This window comes from Pseudorasbora parva, chromosome 22 (assembly GCF_024679245.1).
Source record: "Pseudorasbora parva isolate DD20220531a chromosome 22, ASM2467924v1, whole genome shotgun sequence".
In the NCBI taxonomy this organism is placed as follows: Eukaryota; Metazoa; Chordata; class Actinopteri; order Cypriniformes; family Gobionidae; genus Pseudorasbora; species Pseudorasbora parva.
The window spans coordinates 39,956,334-39,974,201 of NC_090193.1; the positions used below are offsets into that span (position 1 = coordinate 39,956,334).

The window sequence follows — 17,868 nt, forward strand, 5'->3', positions numbered from 1 at the left end:
TCCACCCCAGACACACCTGTGCACACAAAACAAATCACACATGAACATGGGAGCAGATTTCCAGACTCATCTAATTCAGTAGCCCCGCCCACAGACTCATCTAATTCAGTAGCCCCGCCCACAGACTCATCTAATTCAGTAGCCCCGCCCACAGACTCATCTAATTCAGTAGCCCCGCCCACAGACTCATCTAATTCAGTAGCCCCGCCCACAGACTCATCTAATTCAGTAGCCCCGCCCACAGACTCATCTAATTCAGTAGCCCCCCCCACAGACTCATCTAATTCAGTAGCCCCGCCCACAGACTCATCTAATTCAGTAGCCCCGCCCACAGACTCATCTAATTCAGTAGCCCCGCCCACAGACTCATCTAATTCAGTAGCCCCGCCCACAGACTCATCTAATTCAGTAGCCCCGCCCACAGACTCATCTAATTCTTTTTGTATAACAAAAAGGTATAGGAAATGAAAACATTTATTGGACAGTCGGCTGTATTATATTATTTTAAAATACAGTAAATGAGCACGGATTAGGAGAGAAAACCGAGAAAACACATTAGGCAGGCTGAACGCAAGGACAGCGTGATGGCGTCACGAATATGCTAATTGACGCATGACGTCATCTAGCGACATTTAGCGACTTTTTGGGCAGGGTTTTGCTACTTTCCTTGAAAAATTAACCTTTAACCTCTTTCTAAACCAGGTTGCTCTCATTAACATGCAAAAAGTTGCAGCCCATTGGAAGAAAATTTTTCTTAGAGGTCTCACTGGTGCATCCACCACATTTCCCAACTAATAAGAGCAGCTATTTCAGTTGCATATGAGGAACACCAAACAGCACTTTTTGTCAGAGGTGGAAAAAGTACACAACTTCATTACTTGAGTAAAAGTACTACTGGTCAAATATTACTCCTTTACAAGTGAAAGTTGTAAAAACAGATTTTTACTTGAGTAAAAGTGCAGAAGTATTTGTTTTCAAAAGTACTTAAGAATCAAAAGTAAATTTCCTTTTTTATATCAGTGCATTATTGTATTATAGTTGTATAAATGCACATTATGCCATCATGGTTTAAGCCAGTCAGTGACGCTCCATCTGACACTAGCAGACGACTAACTTAAACTCATTTAAATACTTGTAGAAAAGTTACAAAGCTCTTTATAAAGCGCTGTCACTTTAAGGCCGAATGCACGGATCCAATACACTGATACACATCTGATATTCTCACACTGTTCACCTTCACTGAAGACAGAATCAACTTTGTTTATGTGAATACTCCACTAAATGAGCATTTGGACTAGAGGTGTCCATGGTTAACCGATTGACCGATTAACCGTTAAAAATTGCGTAACCGAGTGAAACATTTTGCTCGGTTAAGTGGCGTCAATGACGTGCTTTGAATTTAGTTGTAATATATTTTTGCACCCCTAGAGACCGCCAGAGCGCTCCCAGACATTTGTAATATCCACAAGAAGAAGTCATGACCCGCTTTCTAAGCAAAATGCAAGTATTGCAATGCAGTAATTACCGCATTCTTCAGGCTATAAGTCGCTCCGGAGTATGAGTCGCATCAGTCAAAATATGCGTCATTAAGAGGAAAATAACATGCGTCGCACTGGACTATAAGTCGCATTAGGGCAGAAGCAGAGCGGGAGCCGCGCGCGCTGTACATAATGGATCAGAAGAAAGAAAGTTTGAAGTGAGAAACTTGTAAAAGACTAGAGAAAAGCAGACGTTACTTTAACTGAATGAAGAAAACAAAAAAGCTAATCGCGGACTGAAATAAGATGGCCAGAGCTGAAGGGACGAGTCCACAGATGCTTGAACTCTCTGCCGGGAGAGGCTCCGCCGCGCGAGTCAAACGCTGAGTCTGTGTGAATCGTTCTCGGCTGCATATTTTACTGCATGCCCTAATCATGACGGCGCCCTCGCGGCCACTCGCATTGCTCGTGAACTGGAGCGCATCTCATCCTAATTTAACGAAACTCAGCGTACGCCTCGCAGACATGAAATATATCTTAAGAAACTTGAAATGTCTTTTAACAATTTAAAACGAAAAGACCAGCATTTTAGACGGTGCAGCACGAGCTGTTTCTAAAAAAAAGAAGAAGAAAAAAAGAGTGCTTGAATTCACCACAGAAGAGTAAATAGTGAGAAGCATTCAGATAAGTGTTAAATTCATCAGCTATTTTTTCATTTAGTCTGAGTCCTGTGTCAAATATCCTTTTGTTATTATATATACATAGACATGCACAATTCTGGATAAATTGAGAACCACGATTTTTTCCGTGGATTCTCCCACAATTATGAAAAAACATTAGACAACTAAACAAAATAACAATTTACTATAGGTTCTGACAGTGTTCATGGCCAATTCATTAACATGAACAAAATTATGTAAAAAAATTATTTGAATGGAGTCAGGTCTCAGACTCGTTTTATTACTGGATAAATCAGCGTTTGTGAACGAATCTCTTGAATGAATGATTCAATGACAAATACTTTTTAAACAGTCTCGTCGCCACCTCCTGGCGTAATAAGCGATGACTTGTATTAAAGGTTGGGTAAGTGTTATTTCAAAAATGCTTTATAAAGTGTCTCGGACAGAGTATCAAAACAAACTTGTTAACCAATCAGCTGTAAGGGGCGTGTCTGTCTACGAATGGATCATTACTTAAAAGACACAACACACAGGATGGACATTAGACGAGCGACGACAGAAAGATGGCAGATAAAATATAAATGTGGTAAATGTTTATGGAACAAAAGAAGGCTTAATATCAGGCAAGAAGTTTCAACTCTCCAGTGCTGGAGAGAACTCAAGGAGCCGTGCATTGGATTAATTGTGCAGCGCTAGTAGTGCGGTCGTTTCGTTTGCCATTTGATGTTTCTCTATGTAACAGAAATGGCAGCTCTTATCAATTGGGCACCAGTGCCACCTCTAACAAAATGTAGTTTTTTGCTATGCAGATGATATTCAAATCTACCTCACCACCAGCTCCAATGCTCCATCTCTGCCTGACTCACTCACAGCATGTATCAGGGACATTAAGTATTGGATGTCCCGGAATTTCCTTAAATTGAATGATAAAAAAACAGATATTATTGACTGGTTCTACTGCCACAGTCAAAACGATGAACCAATCTTTTGATGTTCGTGGAACTCACATTAAAGGTCCGCTGAAGTGCCTTGAAACGCGCCGCATTATTCAATGTAGGGGTGTCCCCGCCTAAGGATTTACACATTCAAATCAGAATTTTCGAATCTCTTTATGGTCGACCAAAAGTCGACTCATCTATGTGTGCGTGTAAACCATAAAGTGGAAAAAAACCCCGGCATAAACGGGTTGGGAAAGGCAGGACACTAGTCAGCAGGAGGCTAAGACTATTTTTATTTTACTTTACACACGGCACACAGCCAAAACTATACACTACACATTCGTAAATTAACCGTTCTCTCATAACATTTAAAAGCCGCGATCGAAACAGAACATCACACACATATATAAAAGAACATTTTGATAAATAAACCTAAAAAAAATACCTGCCTAGAGAGGAAAAGAACACTGAGTGCGTTTATATGCACGTTCTTACGCCGATTGTGCCTAAAGGGGGCTCACACCGGACTGAAGCTCAGCGCCGTGTCTCAGGATCCCACTTCAGGCAGACGTGAACATTATATACGCACGAGCTCCATTTTGAATCGACTTCTGACAGAAGAGCTGCACGATGAGTGTATCTTGTAGCACAGGGTGAAATCAGCACGTACATTCACGATTTGAGGGAAATATACGCCGCGGACAGGCGTCGAATGCCGCTGTCGGTGTATGTGTTCGAATTTTAATGGCGCGGCGCATCCGGTGCGAAGCTCAGTGCCCTTAAAGGGGTGATCGCTCAACGCCGCGACACGTCTTTATGACACTAATATTGAGCACCCCCTTATTGCCAAAATGGTATGATCCTCGTTTCATAAAACCTGCGAAGATTCAACCATGAGATCAGTGGTCGAATCCGGTCCTGCATATCGATGCATCGAATCTTCGACTATTAGGGGTCACCCCTGTGTTGACGTAATTTCCCCTTAAACGGCTTCAGCTGTTAGCAGCTCCTCCCCTTTTTTTAAACAGCCAATAGCGTTTCTTTAATATACAGTTTGACTAGAGCGCAAGAGCGGACCTTTCTCTGTTTGGTAAAGCCCGTTTCCTCTAACACTGTTTACCATCATAATCTCCTCCATATCGCTTTGAAATGCAGCATTCTGTGCAGAATTCAAATGGGTCTATATGTTTATTGTCTGCGCGGACTAGCGCATATGATCCACTGTGTCTGTAGTCTAAATTTAGACCAGAGCCGTTGGGGTGTGGTGCGTTAAACTAACGTGAAAACAGACTTTATTCGCCTCAAATGAAAGCATATTTACACTGAATGGTTTCTTATCACATATATAGTGTGCTATGTGCCTTTCACCATGTAGAAATTAGTAAATGTGTGTTAACAACTGACCGATTTCCGATTTTATTTTAGATTCTAGAGAGCATTTTGATTGGACAGATGATTTGACGAGAAAGTGAAGTCTGCGATGATGTCACCTAAACCTGAGATTCGTTTTAACGGAAGTGGGAGACTGTAAATTTTGAATGCTTTTATCTCCTAAATGCAAATGTTGTCATAGTTTTGGAACATACCAGCTTATTCATAACTTTAAGGCTAACAAGGTCATACTAAAAGCTAAAAAACTTAAATTTTTATTTCAGTGGACCTTTAAGCCTTCGTCATTGATTCGTAACCTTGGTGTTTTATTCGATTCAAATCTATCTTTTGGCCCTCACATTTGTTCTCTTGTTAAAAACTATTTTTTCCATCTTCGTAATATTGCTCGTCTCAGATCTTCTCTCACCATAGCTGATACTGAAACCTTAAAGGGATAGTTCACTTTAAAATGAAAAGTCGGTCATCCTTTACTCACCCTCAAGTTGTTTCAAACCTGTATGAGTTTCTTTCTTCAGCTGAACACAAGGGGAGATATTTTGAAGTATGTGAGTAACCAAACAGTTAACTGGAGCCATTGACTTCTGTAGTATTTTTTTTTCCTACTATAGAAGTCAATGGCTCCAGTTAACTGTTTGGTTCACACATTAATCACTTCACGTCTGGACTATTGCAATGCCTTATTTCTTGGTCTTCCAAAAAAACTTATTGCAAGATTACAGTATGTTCAAAACTCAGCAGCAAGAGTTCTCACCTCGCACTAGGCACTCTGCTCACAGTACTCCTCTGCTTCATGACCTTCACTGGCTACCTGTAGCATCACGTATACACTTTAAGGTATTGCTTCTAACGTTCAAAGCATTAAATGGTCTAGCTCCCCAATATCTGTCTGACCTACTCTCCCCTTACCGCCCTGTCTGGTTCCTTAGATCAGCTGAACTTGGTTTGTTGTCCATCCCTCGTTTCTGTCTGTCTACTGTTGGTGGAAGGTCATTTAGTATAAATGCTCCTCAATTAAGGAATTCGCTGCTTCTTACACTACGAAACATCTCATCTGTGTGTGCATTTAAGTCCCAGTTAAAAACATATCTATTTAACAAGCATTTCGGATAATGCAATTATATGTATTATGTGATGTGTATATATGAAATGTAAAGCGACCTTGAGCTACGGAAAGGCGCTATATAAATAAGACGACTTCTTCTGGCCAAACCAGCAAAAAAAAGGTCACAAAATGCCACCATTTGGTCTCAGGTTGGAGCCCTGTAATGTAGCACATGTCGTCACGCCCCAGAGATCCTCCTCCGTCATTGGATCACTACGTTTGTCCTAAAAAAAAGGCATGAATGTGGTAAACGCAGTGACCCAAATCAGCCTGTCTAAAGTTACCCACAAACACAAGCGTTAGTCATGTATCCATCTAGGGCTGAATCTAGAGGCGTAAAACCAGTTTAACAGAACCCGCTGAATCTAATGTTAATGATGGATGAGATATATCAACAGAAAAGACTAATTCATTAGTGTGCGTTTCCTAGTTGCACATCCCAAAAGTCATTTGGCTCTGCTTATCTAGATTATTAGCGCATTAATAAAGTGTTTTCCTGCACGGACGCAGAGGCATTGAGTTATTTAAAGCATCTCATGTAGGACATGGAAAGAAACAACCCACCACTGCCCTGAACAAACACTCAACATGTAATCCTAAACTCTTTATAATCCTACACACAATATGTGCTTCTATTAGCCAAAGCCACATGAGCACATTAAGATCATTGTTAGCATCGTGTTACAGTCAAAGCTGTTTGAGCAGATGTTAATGTAGTGATGCCACGTGAGGTCAGGACGACGGTAAATCACTTACAAAAACATTATAACGTTCATAAAATAGGCAAATTTATTGTGAAATGTGTTAAATTGGAATAACATGTTGCAATTAACTAACCAAACACTAGTGTTTAGAATTATTTTTCCACCAAAAAAATTGTGAATTACAGCTGTTTGCAATTTTAAAACCTAGGGCCCTATCTTGCACTCAGCGTAATTGACTTTGTACACCGCCGCATGTGTCATTCCTATTTTGCACCCGCGCAAAGCGCGCTTTTCCCTCCACAGAAGCACGTCGCTAAACTAGTGAATGAACTTGCGCTCCCTGGGCGGTTCAGCGCAAAAAAGGAGGCGTGTTCCGGCGCAAACAATCCCTGGAGCTATTTTGCTGTCCCATTAAACAATTGCGCCACTGACCAGAAAAAACCCAGTCTAAAGTCAGTGGCGCATTGCGCGTTGTTCATTATGATATTTTAAGGGCGCATGCTTGACCATAATGTATAGCGTGCACAACGCGCAAACACTTTGCTCATGTAATCTACACAGATGCAACAGTTATTTTTGCAAATCATAAATTGTTACACTAAAAAAATATTAACACGAGAGATGACGGAAATCATTGTGGTGTGCCACGAAGATGTGAAAAAATAGCATAAATCTAGCTTACAAATTATTCAGGCTAATTGTAGTAATTAAGGATCAGACCTGTTTGCCCAATAGTGGCAAGACATATCTGTATATAAGGACATCTGACAAATTGGTTTGTCCGTCAAGAACCAGAAAAAAAAAAAGACTGAAAAACTGAAAAAGCTGTTTAACCGACGCTATTTTGGGTGTGTTTCTCCCATCCCCATCCAACACAACTCCTCTGTCTTTCACTGCTCTTACAAGAACATCCGTCTCCTCGGCTGTGAACCGCTCCTGGCGTGCGCCTGGTAAATACGCCATAATAATAGCGACCCATAATGGAACTTGCGCAGCTGCTTTTAAAGGGAATGTTGGATGACGCTCTGATTGGTTTATTCACGTTACGCCCAAACCACACCTATGAATAATGAAGCTACTTCAGACCAACCCATTTTAGATTTGCGCCGGACGCAAGAGCCATTTATCCCGCCGGGAAAATAGCAACAGCGCCGAGACCCTCCCACAAAGTTACTTGAGCTTCGCGCTTTGACACTTGCGTTTCAGATCGTTACAATAGGGCCCCTAGTGTGAAAATGCAGGGTTTTTCCTACATTGAAAATGTTTTGGCGCCATTCACTGGTAAAACAACAATAACCGTTCACTGAGACTTCCATCATTTGTAAATATCACAATAATACATAACTATGATAACATTTATAAAATCTGTCACTACAGTGAATGTTTGAGTTGGACAAAGGCTTCCAAAAAAATAAATAAACATCCTTTAGTCTAAAATTGAAATCCATTATTTAAAGCTCAAAAAATTTACTAAAACAAATTTTTGTCCCGCCAAAGCCTTATTTGATGAGTAATTGTGATTTATAAATTGATGTAGATTACTAATGCGCATGACAGGCCGCACGTCGTTAACGAAGTGTCAGAGAACGAGCAGAGAGCCCGAAGTCTTCAAAACGATCACGACTGAGCTCTCTCACTCGCACATATCAATCAAAATCAACTGAACTGACCCAATGGCAAAAGGTCTGAAGACTGACTCCATGCTCCACGGGCGCGTTCGCACAATATATTCCCTGAATTACTGCTGAATGTGAATTGTGCTCAAAAATCGCACCTCTTTTGACAGACGTTTTGCACATGCAGCTGACATAAACCATACTTTCAAATAAACTGAGAAATATCCCTATGAAGTGTTTTCTGTGATGACAAATCTTTTGTGTTGTTTTAACAGTCTGGGTTCACACACAACGCATCCACTTTTGTCTGATTCGCGAACTAATGACTCATTTGAACCGATTCATCGTGTGTAATAACTCACGTTTCGGTGTGTAATAATTTACTCACAACACCTCTGACATGAGAACGCAAGTGTGCTTAAACAAGAGGGGTTAGTAAAAATGAGTCTTAATAATCCACAGTATTTTCATGTATTTATATTGATAATGTGTAGTAAATAAAATTTAAAAAATAGTTTAGACTGTAATAAGGTGAAACCAGAACAACGCAAGTTGTTGATATCCAATCATTTAATTCAATTGTATATGGTAGAGAATTAGACTATTTGTTATTCAAGTTTTTAATGTCTTGACTCTTTTTAATGTCGTCAACATTAATTAATCAGTAAATCATGCAAACTGTGTAAAAACGAGGACCAAAAGAAACAAATATCAAGACATCATTCATAATGAGATATCAAAATTAGATGAGCAAAAAAAAAAAAAAGAATAAATGTAAAATAAATGCTAATTTTTTTTTGTCAGTATTGGGCTCACAGATCACGCCAATTGGTGCTTTTATTGTGTGTGTGTGTGTGTGTGTGTGTCTGTGTCTGTGTATGTGATGTGTGCGCATGTATGCGTGTGTGTGGATGACCATGTCTGGTCAGCAATCACCGAACGACCATTTCTGACCCAGGATAAACCCTGAAATGCAATGGAAACGGTTCTCTCACATTTACACGTCATCTGCTATGGTGACGCATTGCTGCCACGGAGCCTAGATATTCATTTTTCCACTCAATTATGTCACAATAACGAGATGTTTTCTTCACATTTTCTCGTAATAATGAGATATGTCATAAAAACGAAATTCTTGTGCAAACGACATTTTCTCCTAATAAGGACGAGGGCTATGTTGTATAGTAATTTGTAGACTACAAAATATGCCTTTATCCACATTAGAGAATTTATTGCACCTTTGCCACACTTGCATGTTTTTATAAAAGTATAATATAGGCTAAAAAAAGTATATCAGTCTCGCGACTAAACAAAAAGCCAATGGCGATTCTATTACCACATGTGCAAAGAAGTTGCGTTTGCTCACTTTTCACAATCAACATATGAAATAAAAAAATTATAATATAGGCTAATTTTTAAACATAGCCTAACTACGAAACTAAACAGGCTATGTTTTCTTTAATCCATGGCTGATGAAGGTGTCGGCGTGTTTTGAAGGATTTCTTCCTTTATGACAGCGGAAACAACTGACAATACTCCGTCATTTTTAGCCATACAGATAAGACGACATAATTATAAACTATAAACTGTCTACTTTTATTTGTGTACACTCACAATAACAACAAAGGCCGTGGATTCAGGGAACGGATTATTTTGCATGCACTCCACAACAAACGCCGTCTTCATTTAAAAAATGTAATTTGTTTATTAAATGCAAAGTTTTTAATTTCAAACGCATTAAATTCAGTTCATATTTCTAACAAACGAAATTAAGCTAAAATAACGAAAACGTTAAAAAAATTTTACCACCATGCAAATTCAAACATTTTGCTCGTAATTTTAATTAATGCTTGAATAACACGCCTATGTCTCCGTCCATAATTAATAATGGATAGTATAGTGACTGGGATATTGCTTACATAAACCAACCTACGGGGCATAATTTTGGGAATGGCTTATCACGAGAGAAAAAAAAACCGCAGTCATTTCGCAATTGTTTTTTAAGCGACATTTAGAAAATATCACAAAAGCTTTGCGCAAATCTGTAATGAAAACTGGGCTAACGACATTATCCCCGCGTTACCCTCCCGTGTTATTGTGTAGTAACCATGCAAACCCAAAACCGCTTTAATATCTGATGGGTTTTATTAGACAGGAGAGCAACTGTTTGGATCATTGAGTGTGTTTACATGCACACCATTTAGGGTTGGGCGATGTCACTTAAATCGGCAGCTGACGATGTGTACAGTAAAACATCGCGATGGACGATGATATCGTCCGGGGGGGACAAAAAACGAATATTTTCGTTTCGTTTTCGTTTTTTTTCGAACTAGAGCTTAGATCAGTTAAAAAAAATCAAGACTGACCCTACCCAAGCCAATGCACCCGAGAGACCGGCCCTGCCAGACACATTTACTGTTTTATTATGAGCCCGAGCCCCATTTAAACCTGACCATTTTTGAATACGTGGGTGTTCTGTCGAGAACGAGCCTGTAATGACTAATGAGCGGAGCGGAGCCGGTGTGACTCAGCTCAATAATCCGCAGGCGCGCACTCGACCCAGCGGTAAAATGATGTTCGTTCAAATCCAGCTCAGACATGACATAAATCTGTAGCTTACTACTTGTTATAGCCATTAAACAATGTTTTTAATTTATGTTTAAATATTATAGCCTAATATTATTTTTTAATTTCATCTGATTATGATAGGCTATAAGTGCAAAGATGCGAGTGGGTCAGAAATGATTTTGGTGGTTATATTTAGTTTAATATTAAGTTTTTACTTAATAGTACTAGGGATGCACGATATTGGATTTTTGCCGATATCCGATATGCCTATATTTTTCAGCTCATTTTGGCCGATGCCTATACCGATGCCGATATATGTTTATTTTTTTCCTTTGTTTGGAAACAACACCATTTTGAGTAAAAACTATTTTTTTTCATTCTGGTTTCAGATTTCTGAGGTATCCTTACTAAAAGGATTCTTGTTAAAGATAAATAAATGTTAATAAAGTTCTTTTTATGATAAGAGTATATTAAAAGCTCTGAAAATAACTAATAAAGTCAGTAATTTTTCACCCCAGATGCAGCTGTAACCTAAATATTGTATTTTTGGATTTAACGTTTGTGCACATGAAGTGGGGGTGGCATGACATCCATTGATGCTGTCTTTTAATTCTACAATTATTGTAGAGCTCCTTGGATTATTTTTCATCATCCATTTCGTAAAATTTTATTACAGATTAATACACTGTATATAAAAGTATTTAATTTACAAGTGTCATGCTTGTGATTTATGACATCATTACTGATTTGTTTATTCAGAACAAGAAGTAACTTCAATTTATTTGTGTATTCTACTTTTCATTGTATTAGTGTAACAACAGCGCCCCCACTACATGTATAAATATATAGCGGTCTAGCTGGAGGGCACTAGGACCTGGAGGAGCTTCTGCTGCTGTGGAGGCTGCCGCGCGCTAGAGAGTGGGGAGACGCGATTGGGCTAGTTTTGTTGTGAAAACGTGGCAAATCTGCTGCTGACGGTCACGTCCTTCTGTACGTGCATTCAGAAATTCAAGGCAGCATTTAAAAACAGTCAATATAAATCACTGTACATGCAATGTATTTTCTTGTTTTCACTTGAAGAATGACTGCAGTGCTGACATGGTCTTATCGCTGTAGCACTCCTTGCACACGTGAGTTATTGCAGGCGCACATCAACACGTTATCATATCGGCAAGGCATATCGGCATAATGTTTTCATATCGACCGATGCCGATTTTTATATTTTAAGCGTTTATCGGCCGATTCCGATGTCGTGCCGATAATATCGTGCATCCCTAAATAGTACTGTATAAGATGATTCTGATTATTATTATTTTTTTGTTCTTTCTTTTTTTTACTTGAAAGAAAAAGCTAATGGAGCACTTTCATTTTAACTTATATAAACTACTATAATGTATTTTACCAGAAAGTTTAAAGCTAATAACCATTAATATTTGAAGTACTTGAAGTGCAGTGTTATGTTGCATCATATTGGTCCTAAAAAGTAAATGTGATGTTTGTTACCTCAAAAATTTAAGGTCATTCCTATTTTTTGTTTTATGTTCTATTATATTAACATTAAAAGCACACTCTTTTTTCACCAAAATAACAGTAAAGGGTAAAACAAACTGAATTGCCAAATATTTTAACAGAAAAAAAGGAATCTGCAAAAATTAAAACGGAAAAAACGGAATTTGGGAAAAAATAAAATGGATTTTATTGGGCCCTAATATTATCCCTCATCAGTTATGCAGCGTTTGACTGAACCTCTTCTACTTCTGCTGACTGAGATGAGAACACATCTTTACAGGGTCTTAAACGAGTCTGCGTTTGTGATGTCCTTATTTCATGTAAAACGCTCGCTCTGTCTGGAGGCTTCTCTGAATCTGCTCTAAGTTTGCGTTTTTGTCTCCTATCACACATGCGCACTTCAATAAGCCGACAGAAAGCAGGTTAATGCTTTTACAAGCTGCGCGAAATCAGGGTAAGCGGCAAAAAACTCCCTGTGTCGACCGGTTTATGCTTACGCCGTTTACACCTTAGTCCGATAAAAGAAAACGGGTTACCACGTTAACATGACCATGATCACTGTCGGCTTATTAGGCGTAATCGGCTTAAGAACGTGCGTAAACACACTCAATGATAAACAGAAACTAATGATTGTTCTCCAGCTCAACACAGTTAGTCTTATTGTTTAAATCTGGTGTTGTTGATTTACTGCACAGAGTGCCGTGTTTTACCGCCTAATATGATCTTGCTCACTGCAGTGTGAACAAAGCCCCTTTCTCACTGCGATTCCGGCAAATACACAGATAATGCGACCCGGCATTTGTTCCCGGGCCGCTAGATTTGGTCCATTCACACTGCCAGCGAAATACCGTAATATGTGCGCATTCACACACAACCCATAACGGTCCCGGGTCGAATCCCGCAATGTTACTAGGTCCCCGACCCGGGTTCAATTCGGTAATCAATTCCGGGACGTGGTTGCTTTCACACAGAAGGCGACCCGGCAATGCTCCGGGAATATTGCGGGTCCGACGTGCAGTGTGAAAGGGGCTCAAGTGTCTTATAGTAGAGCCGAGCCGACGCACAGAGAAGCATTATAACTTCACATCAACGCACACTTTAAAACAGCGCTACGTTACACACACACATACACACACGAGCGGAAGAAGTGGAAGCGCTCGCTGCAGAATAAAAGCTCCGCCCAATCAAGAGTCAAGACACGCCTTTGTGTTGAGTAAGAGACGAAAAATTACATATTGTGCCTTTAAAATTAGGAGAATTTCAGCACAAGAAGATCTTACAAACAAAACCCTCATAACACAGTTATACGGAAGCTCTGTGAGGGGAAATATTGCTCAAATATAGCAGATATTAGTCCTGGCGTAACACAAGGAAACCTTTCATGAATGAACATAAGAGCCAAAGGCACTAGTGATCTGCTGGAGGATTCTGGGTAAGTGTTTGAAAACGCTCAGTAGAGTGAAACAACATTTCCATACACGGAAAAGAGTCCATAAAAGCTCAATACCAGAGCTGAGATTATCCAGATCAACTCACTCACACACACACACACACACACACACACACACACACACACACACACACACACACACACACACAAAGAAATGAGTGAAAGCATTGATAAAACACCTCATCAGTGCCTGACAACCAATCAGCTGCATTATAAACAATTTCAATTAATTAAATATCGATTTATTTGAATATATATCAGGTAAAGTACATCAATTTATCTCATGAAAAAAAATAAAGAAATACTGTCAGTGCATTACTTTAATATTAAAGGTTTAATATTAAAGGCTTTAGAAACAGTTCGATTGCACATATAAGGCAGTTTTGGCGTTTTGTTTACATGTCAACTGAAAACAACAAAATAAAAGATTGATTCCTGGGATTTAATAAACAACGTCGAGATAATTAACATTTTAAAAATGTATGGTAATTTCTAATTTACATAATTAAATAATAAACTACATAATTCAACACATAATCCCCAGAAATGCTCATACAACGTTTACACAACCCTCCAGTAACACAAAAATTAAATTAAAATTAAAATTACTTCAATATTAAAGGTTAAAATTCACAACTGCTTTAGAAACAGTTCAATTTCACATAAGGCAGTTTTTATAATAATATCTTTAAATAACAACTATTCTACTCTAATTAGTTTTTTTTAAACAGTGGCTGTCATAAAAACTTGTTTTCAAGACAGATTTATTCAAAAATACATTCAATAATGACGAACAGGTTAAGTAAAATATAATTAATATGTAATATAGCGCATATACATTTATCAAAACACAGCTCTATAGAGTTATTTTTAGAGCCCTCGCGAGTGTCTCACCTGCTCAGAAATCGCTTACTGCGCCTTTAATTGTCTAAATTTCACAATAAAACGGACCGAATTTAGCAGTTTCAGATAAAAAGAAAAACACACTATTGTGATTATGGGATGGTAGGAGTGCTACAAATAATGTTTAGTGACGTTTCGTTTACATATCAAATGAAAACTGAATAGAGGATCGGAAGATAATTAAAATGCACACAATGATAGTCATTTCTAATTCATAAACGACATAATTCAACATGCAATCCCCAGAAACGGTCATACAACGTTAACACAACCCTCCAGAAACACAACACAAGCCTGTCAAACGCCTGTGACTGCCAGTAAATTAACTCACTCTATATATAACGTTATATTAATTTTACTGATTTATTTATCTGAAATCTCCAGTTTTGTTCCGTCAGATATATTTACTATATTTCCGTGTGGCCTAATAAATAAATAAAAAACACTGAAACAGACCATATTAACATTATAAACACTTATATGTAGAGCTTTAACACTCACGAAAATGACATTAAATCATATCGATCCGTCGGTCGCTCATCCTCAGGTGATTTTTCCGTTTGATTTCATTCACCGTTTTTTTTTTAATTAACGGCCAGATTTGACTCGCCGCGCAACTGACTGAGATTTTTGATTCGCTGGTGTTTTTATCATCGTAATGCTGTATGAATTAATTCTATTATTATTGATTTTACCGCAGCGCGATCGTTGGCCTGCACGCGCCTGTCGCCAAACGGCCAGAACGCGACGCTCGCGCTCCGCTGCCGTTAAACCTGCACTGGCCGTTAAAGCGCGCACACAACCGCGCTGTCTCCCCCCGGGTTTACCTTCGTTATATCGGCTACTTGTGCAGTTCTGTCCGGTGTGATTCCGGTGCTTTAAGCTGCTATCCTCCGCCATCTTGACCCCCGTTCAAAATAATCGCACGCGCCTGACGTCACGAGCACCGCTACACTCTTGCGCGTTCCTTTATTATCACGGCCGCGCGCTGCGCGTTCACTTATCCATGTGCGCATACATGAACCACGTCAACATACATTTTATCATATATTAATAGTGTTTGTGAATTACTATGGAAGATAAGAGAAACAAACGCAGAATAATTAGATACAAACTCGTGATTGCGAGAGAAAGTCAGGAATTGTGGGATAAAAATTTAAACAAGCGTCTATTGACATTCACTTGACATTCTGAGGCTGAAGTCGCTTTTATTGATTTTTTTATTTGAGTATGATTGCGATACTATTATAGGCTACTTTTTATATTTATATATCTTCTGTTTTCGTTTTAATTACAGTTTTAATTATGTTGTTGTATTTTTGTCATTTGTAGGCTACCTACTTGTTTAAAGATAGGTTTTATTATTATCTAGTTTTAGTTATTTTAGTAGGACTACATCAACTCAAACTAAAGGAAAATGTGAAATATCAGCTTTTATGAGTTTATAATCAGGATTCCTGCACATTCCACACAGATTTGAGTATTATTGCATGCCCGCACGCGTGTGTGTGTGTGTGTGAGAGAGAGAGAGAGAGAGAGAGTGTGTGTGTGTGTGTGTGTGTGTGTGTGTGTGAGAGAGAGAAAGAGTGAATGACTTTGAAAGAGTGTGTGTGAGAGTGTATGTGTGTGATTGACTGATAGTTTGTAAGCGAGTGTGTGAGAGAGTGTGACTGAGAGTGACTTTGAGAGCGTGTATGTGTGTGTGTGAGTAAGAGAGAGTGACTTTGATTGTGTGTGTGTGCAACTGTGTGTAAGCGTGTGTGTGTGTAAGAGAGTGACTTTGATAAGAATGTGTGAGAGAGAAAGTGCGTGTGAGTGAGTCTGTGTGAGCGAGTGTGCGTGTGTGTTAATGAGTGAATGCGTGTGTATGTGTGTGTCACGTGTGATCAGGCATATGATGTAGATGACACGTGAATCTCAGTTTCTCACACACACACTTTTTTGTCCGGCTGCTTTTGTCCTGCATTGCTGCTGACACCCGATGAATTTTTGTGTCCAGAAGTCAGAGGTCACAGATCCTCATGCAAACAACAATAACCGTTCACTGAGACTTCCATCATTTGTAAATATCACAATAATACATAACTATGATAACATTTATAAAATCTGTCACTGAAAATTTGAGTTGGACAAAGGCTTCCAAAAAAATAAATAAACGTAATTTAGTCTAAAATTGAAATCCATTATTTAAAGCTTTAATAACTTAAGCTTGGATAAAAGAATGAATGTTTGCTGGGATATTATCTATGTGCCCAAACCGTACACGTTATTAGATTTAAATAAAAACATAATTTCACTGATTTATGAGCATTTGTAACAAAATATTGTTAGTAATGTAGCGAAACCTCTACACAGACAAACCAGACAGCAGTTCTGTTCATAATCAGCCTATAATATCACATTATAATAAACAGCTGATGATGAGAAGAACCATCAGGATGATCCAAACGCCTCTGATCAAACTCATTCCAGACAATTCATATCTGTGACATTTCCAGACATTAGCCTTTTAACGGATCTTCCCAATGCACAAAAGCTTCTTTAGATCAGTGGTTCTCAAGCTTTTTCAGTGATGGACCCCCTGTGAAATAGTTTTTCCAGCCAAGCAGGCCTACCTCCTAACCAGCGTAAAGCATTTTTTGTTAAAAAGAAAAAACGTAAAGGTGAACTATTTTTTTGCAGCCAAATATCCTAAAACCACTAGGCCAGTGTTATATATTTTGTTCAGTTGAGTTCTTACGATATCCCAAATGTTTCCGACTATTTGTAAATTGTGAGAAATTGCGATTTTAACCAATGAACCGGGACGTGTGAGGGCGTGGCCTGTGGATGACATCATATCTGCGGTTACCCTCGGATACGGTTTTATTCTGCAGAAGCGCTTTACTCTTAGCAGTGCGAACAAGAGCGAACACACAGAGTAACGTCAGAACATCATTTTAAACACACTTAAAGAGATAGTTCACCCAAAAATGAAAATGAGATGTTTATCTGCTGACCCCCAGTTCTTACAACATGTAGAAGTGTTTGTTTCTAGAAGAATGCAAACTGAGATTTTTAACTCAACCGTTGCTGTGTGCCAGTCATATAATGGTGTGAATGGGTGACAAGTCAATGAGAGCAAAACAAACAAAAAAACATGCTTAGAGAACGTGCACAAAAACCCTGCTGCTCCTGACGACACATTGGTTTGTTAAGACACGAACCGATCGGTTTCTGTGAGAAACACAACAGTATTTATGTTATTTTTACCTCATATCCCGACGAGTCTCATCAAGTTATCCCATCGGCAGTGACTTCCGTTAGGTGAGGTCAAATAGCGACATAGATATATACATATAGATACCTCATTAGTGCCTGCGCAGATCGGTTGAATGAGGCATCTACACAGTGGCGTAACTTTGTTTTAAAAAGTGGGTGGGACATGAATTGCGTATCATATGCATGCGAAAAACTGCGTACTATATGCACTCCAAAGATCATTTTGAAGTCTAAGGGGCGCTCATATGTCAAAATGAGCTTTGGTGT

General features: G+C 38.9%; 1 protein-coding gene across 2 annotated transcripts in view; it reads right to left on the bottom strand.

Annotated features, from left to right (window-relative positions):
* Positions 1 to 15,301, bottom strand: part of LOC137058902 (atlastin-2-like) — a 38,136-nt gene extending 22,835 nt beyond the window's left edge. For both annotated transcript variants that reach the window (XM_067432407.1, XM_067432406.1), the window contains exons 1-2: positions 15,168 to 15,301; positions 1 to 16 (exon numbers count right to left, since the gene is read on the bottom strand). The exon at positions 1 to 16 is cut by the window's left edge and continues 256 nt beyond it. In XM_067432407.1, the coding sequence (XP_067288508.1) occupies positions 1 to 16; positions 15,168 to 15,240 (89 nt within the window). In that variant the 5' untranslated portion in view covers positions 15,241 to 15,301. The remainder of the gene's footprint in view (positions 17 to 15,167) is intronic.
* Between the last annotated feature and the right edge of the window lie 2,567 nt (positions 15,302 to 17,868).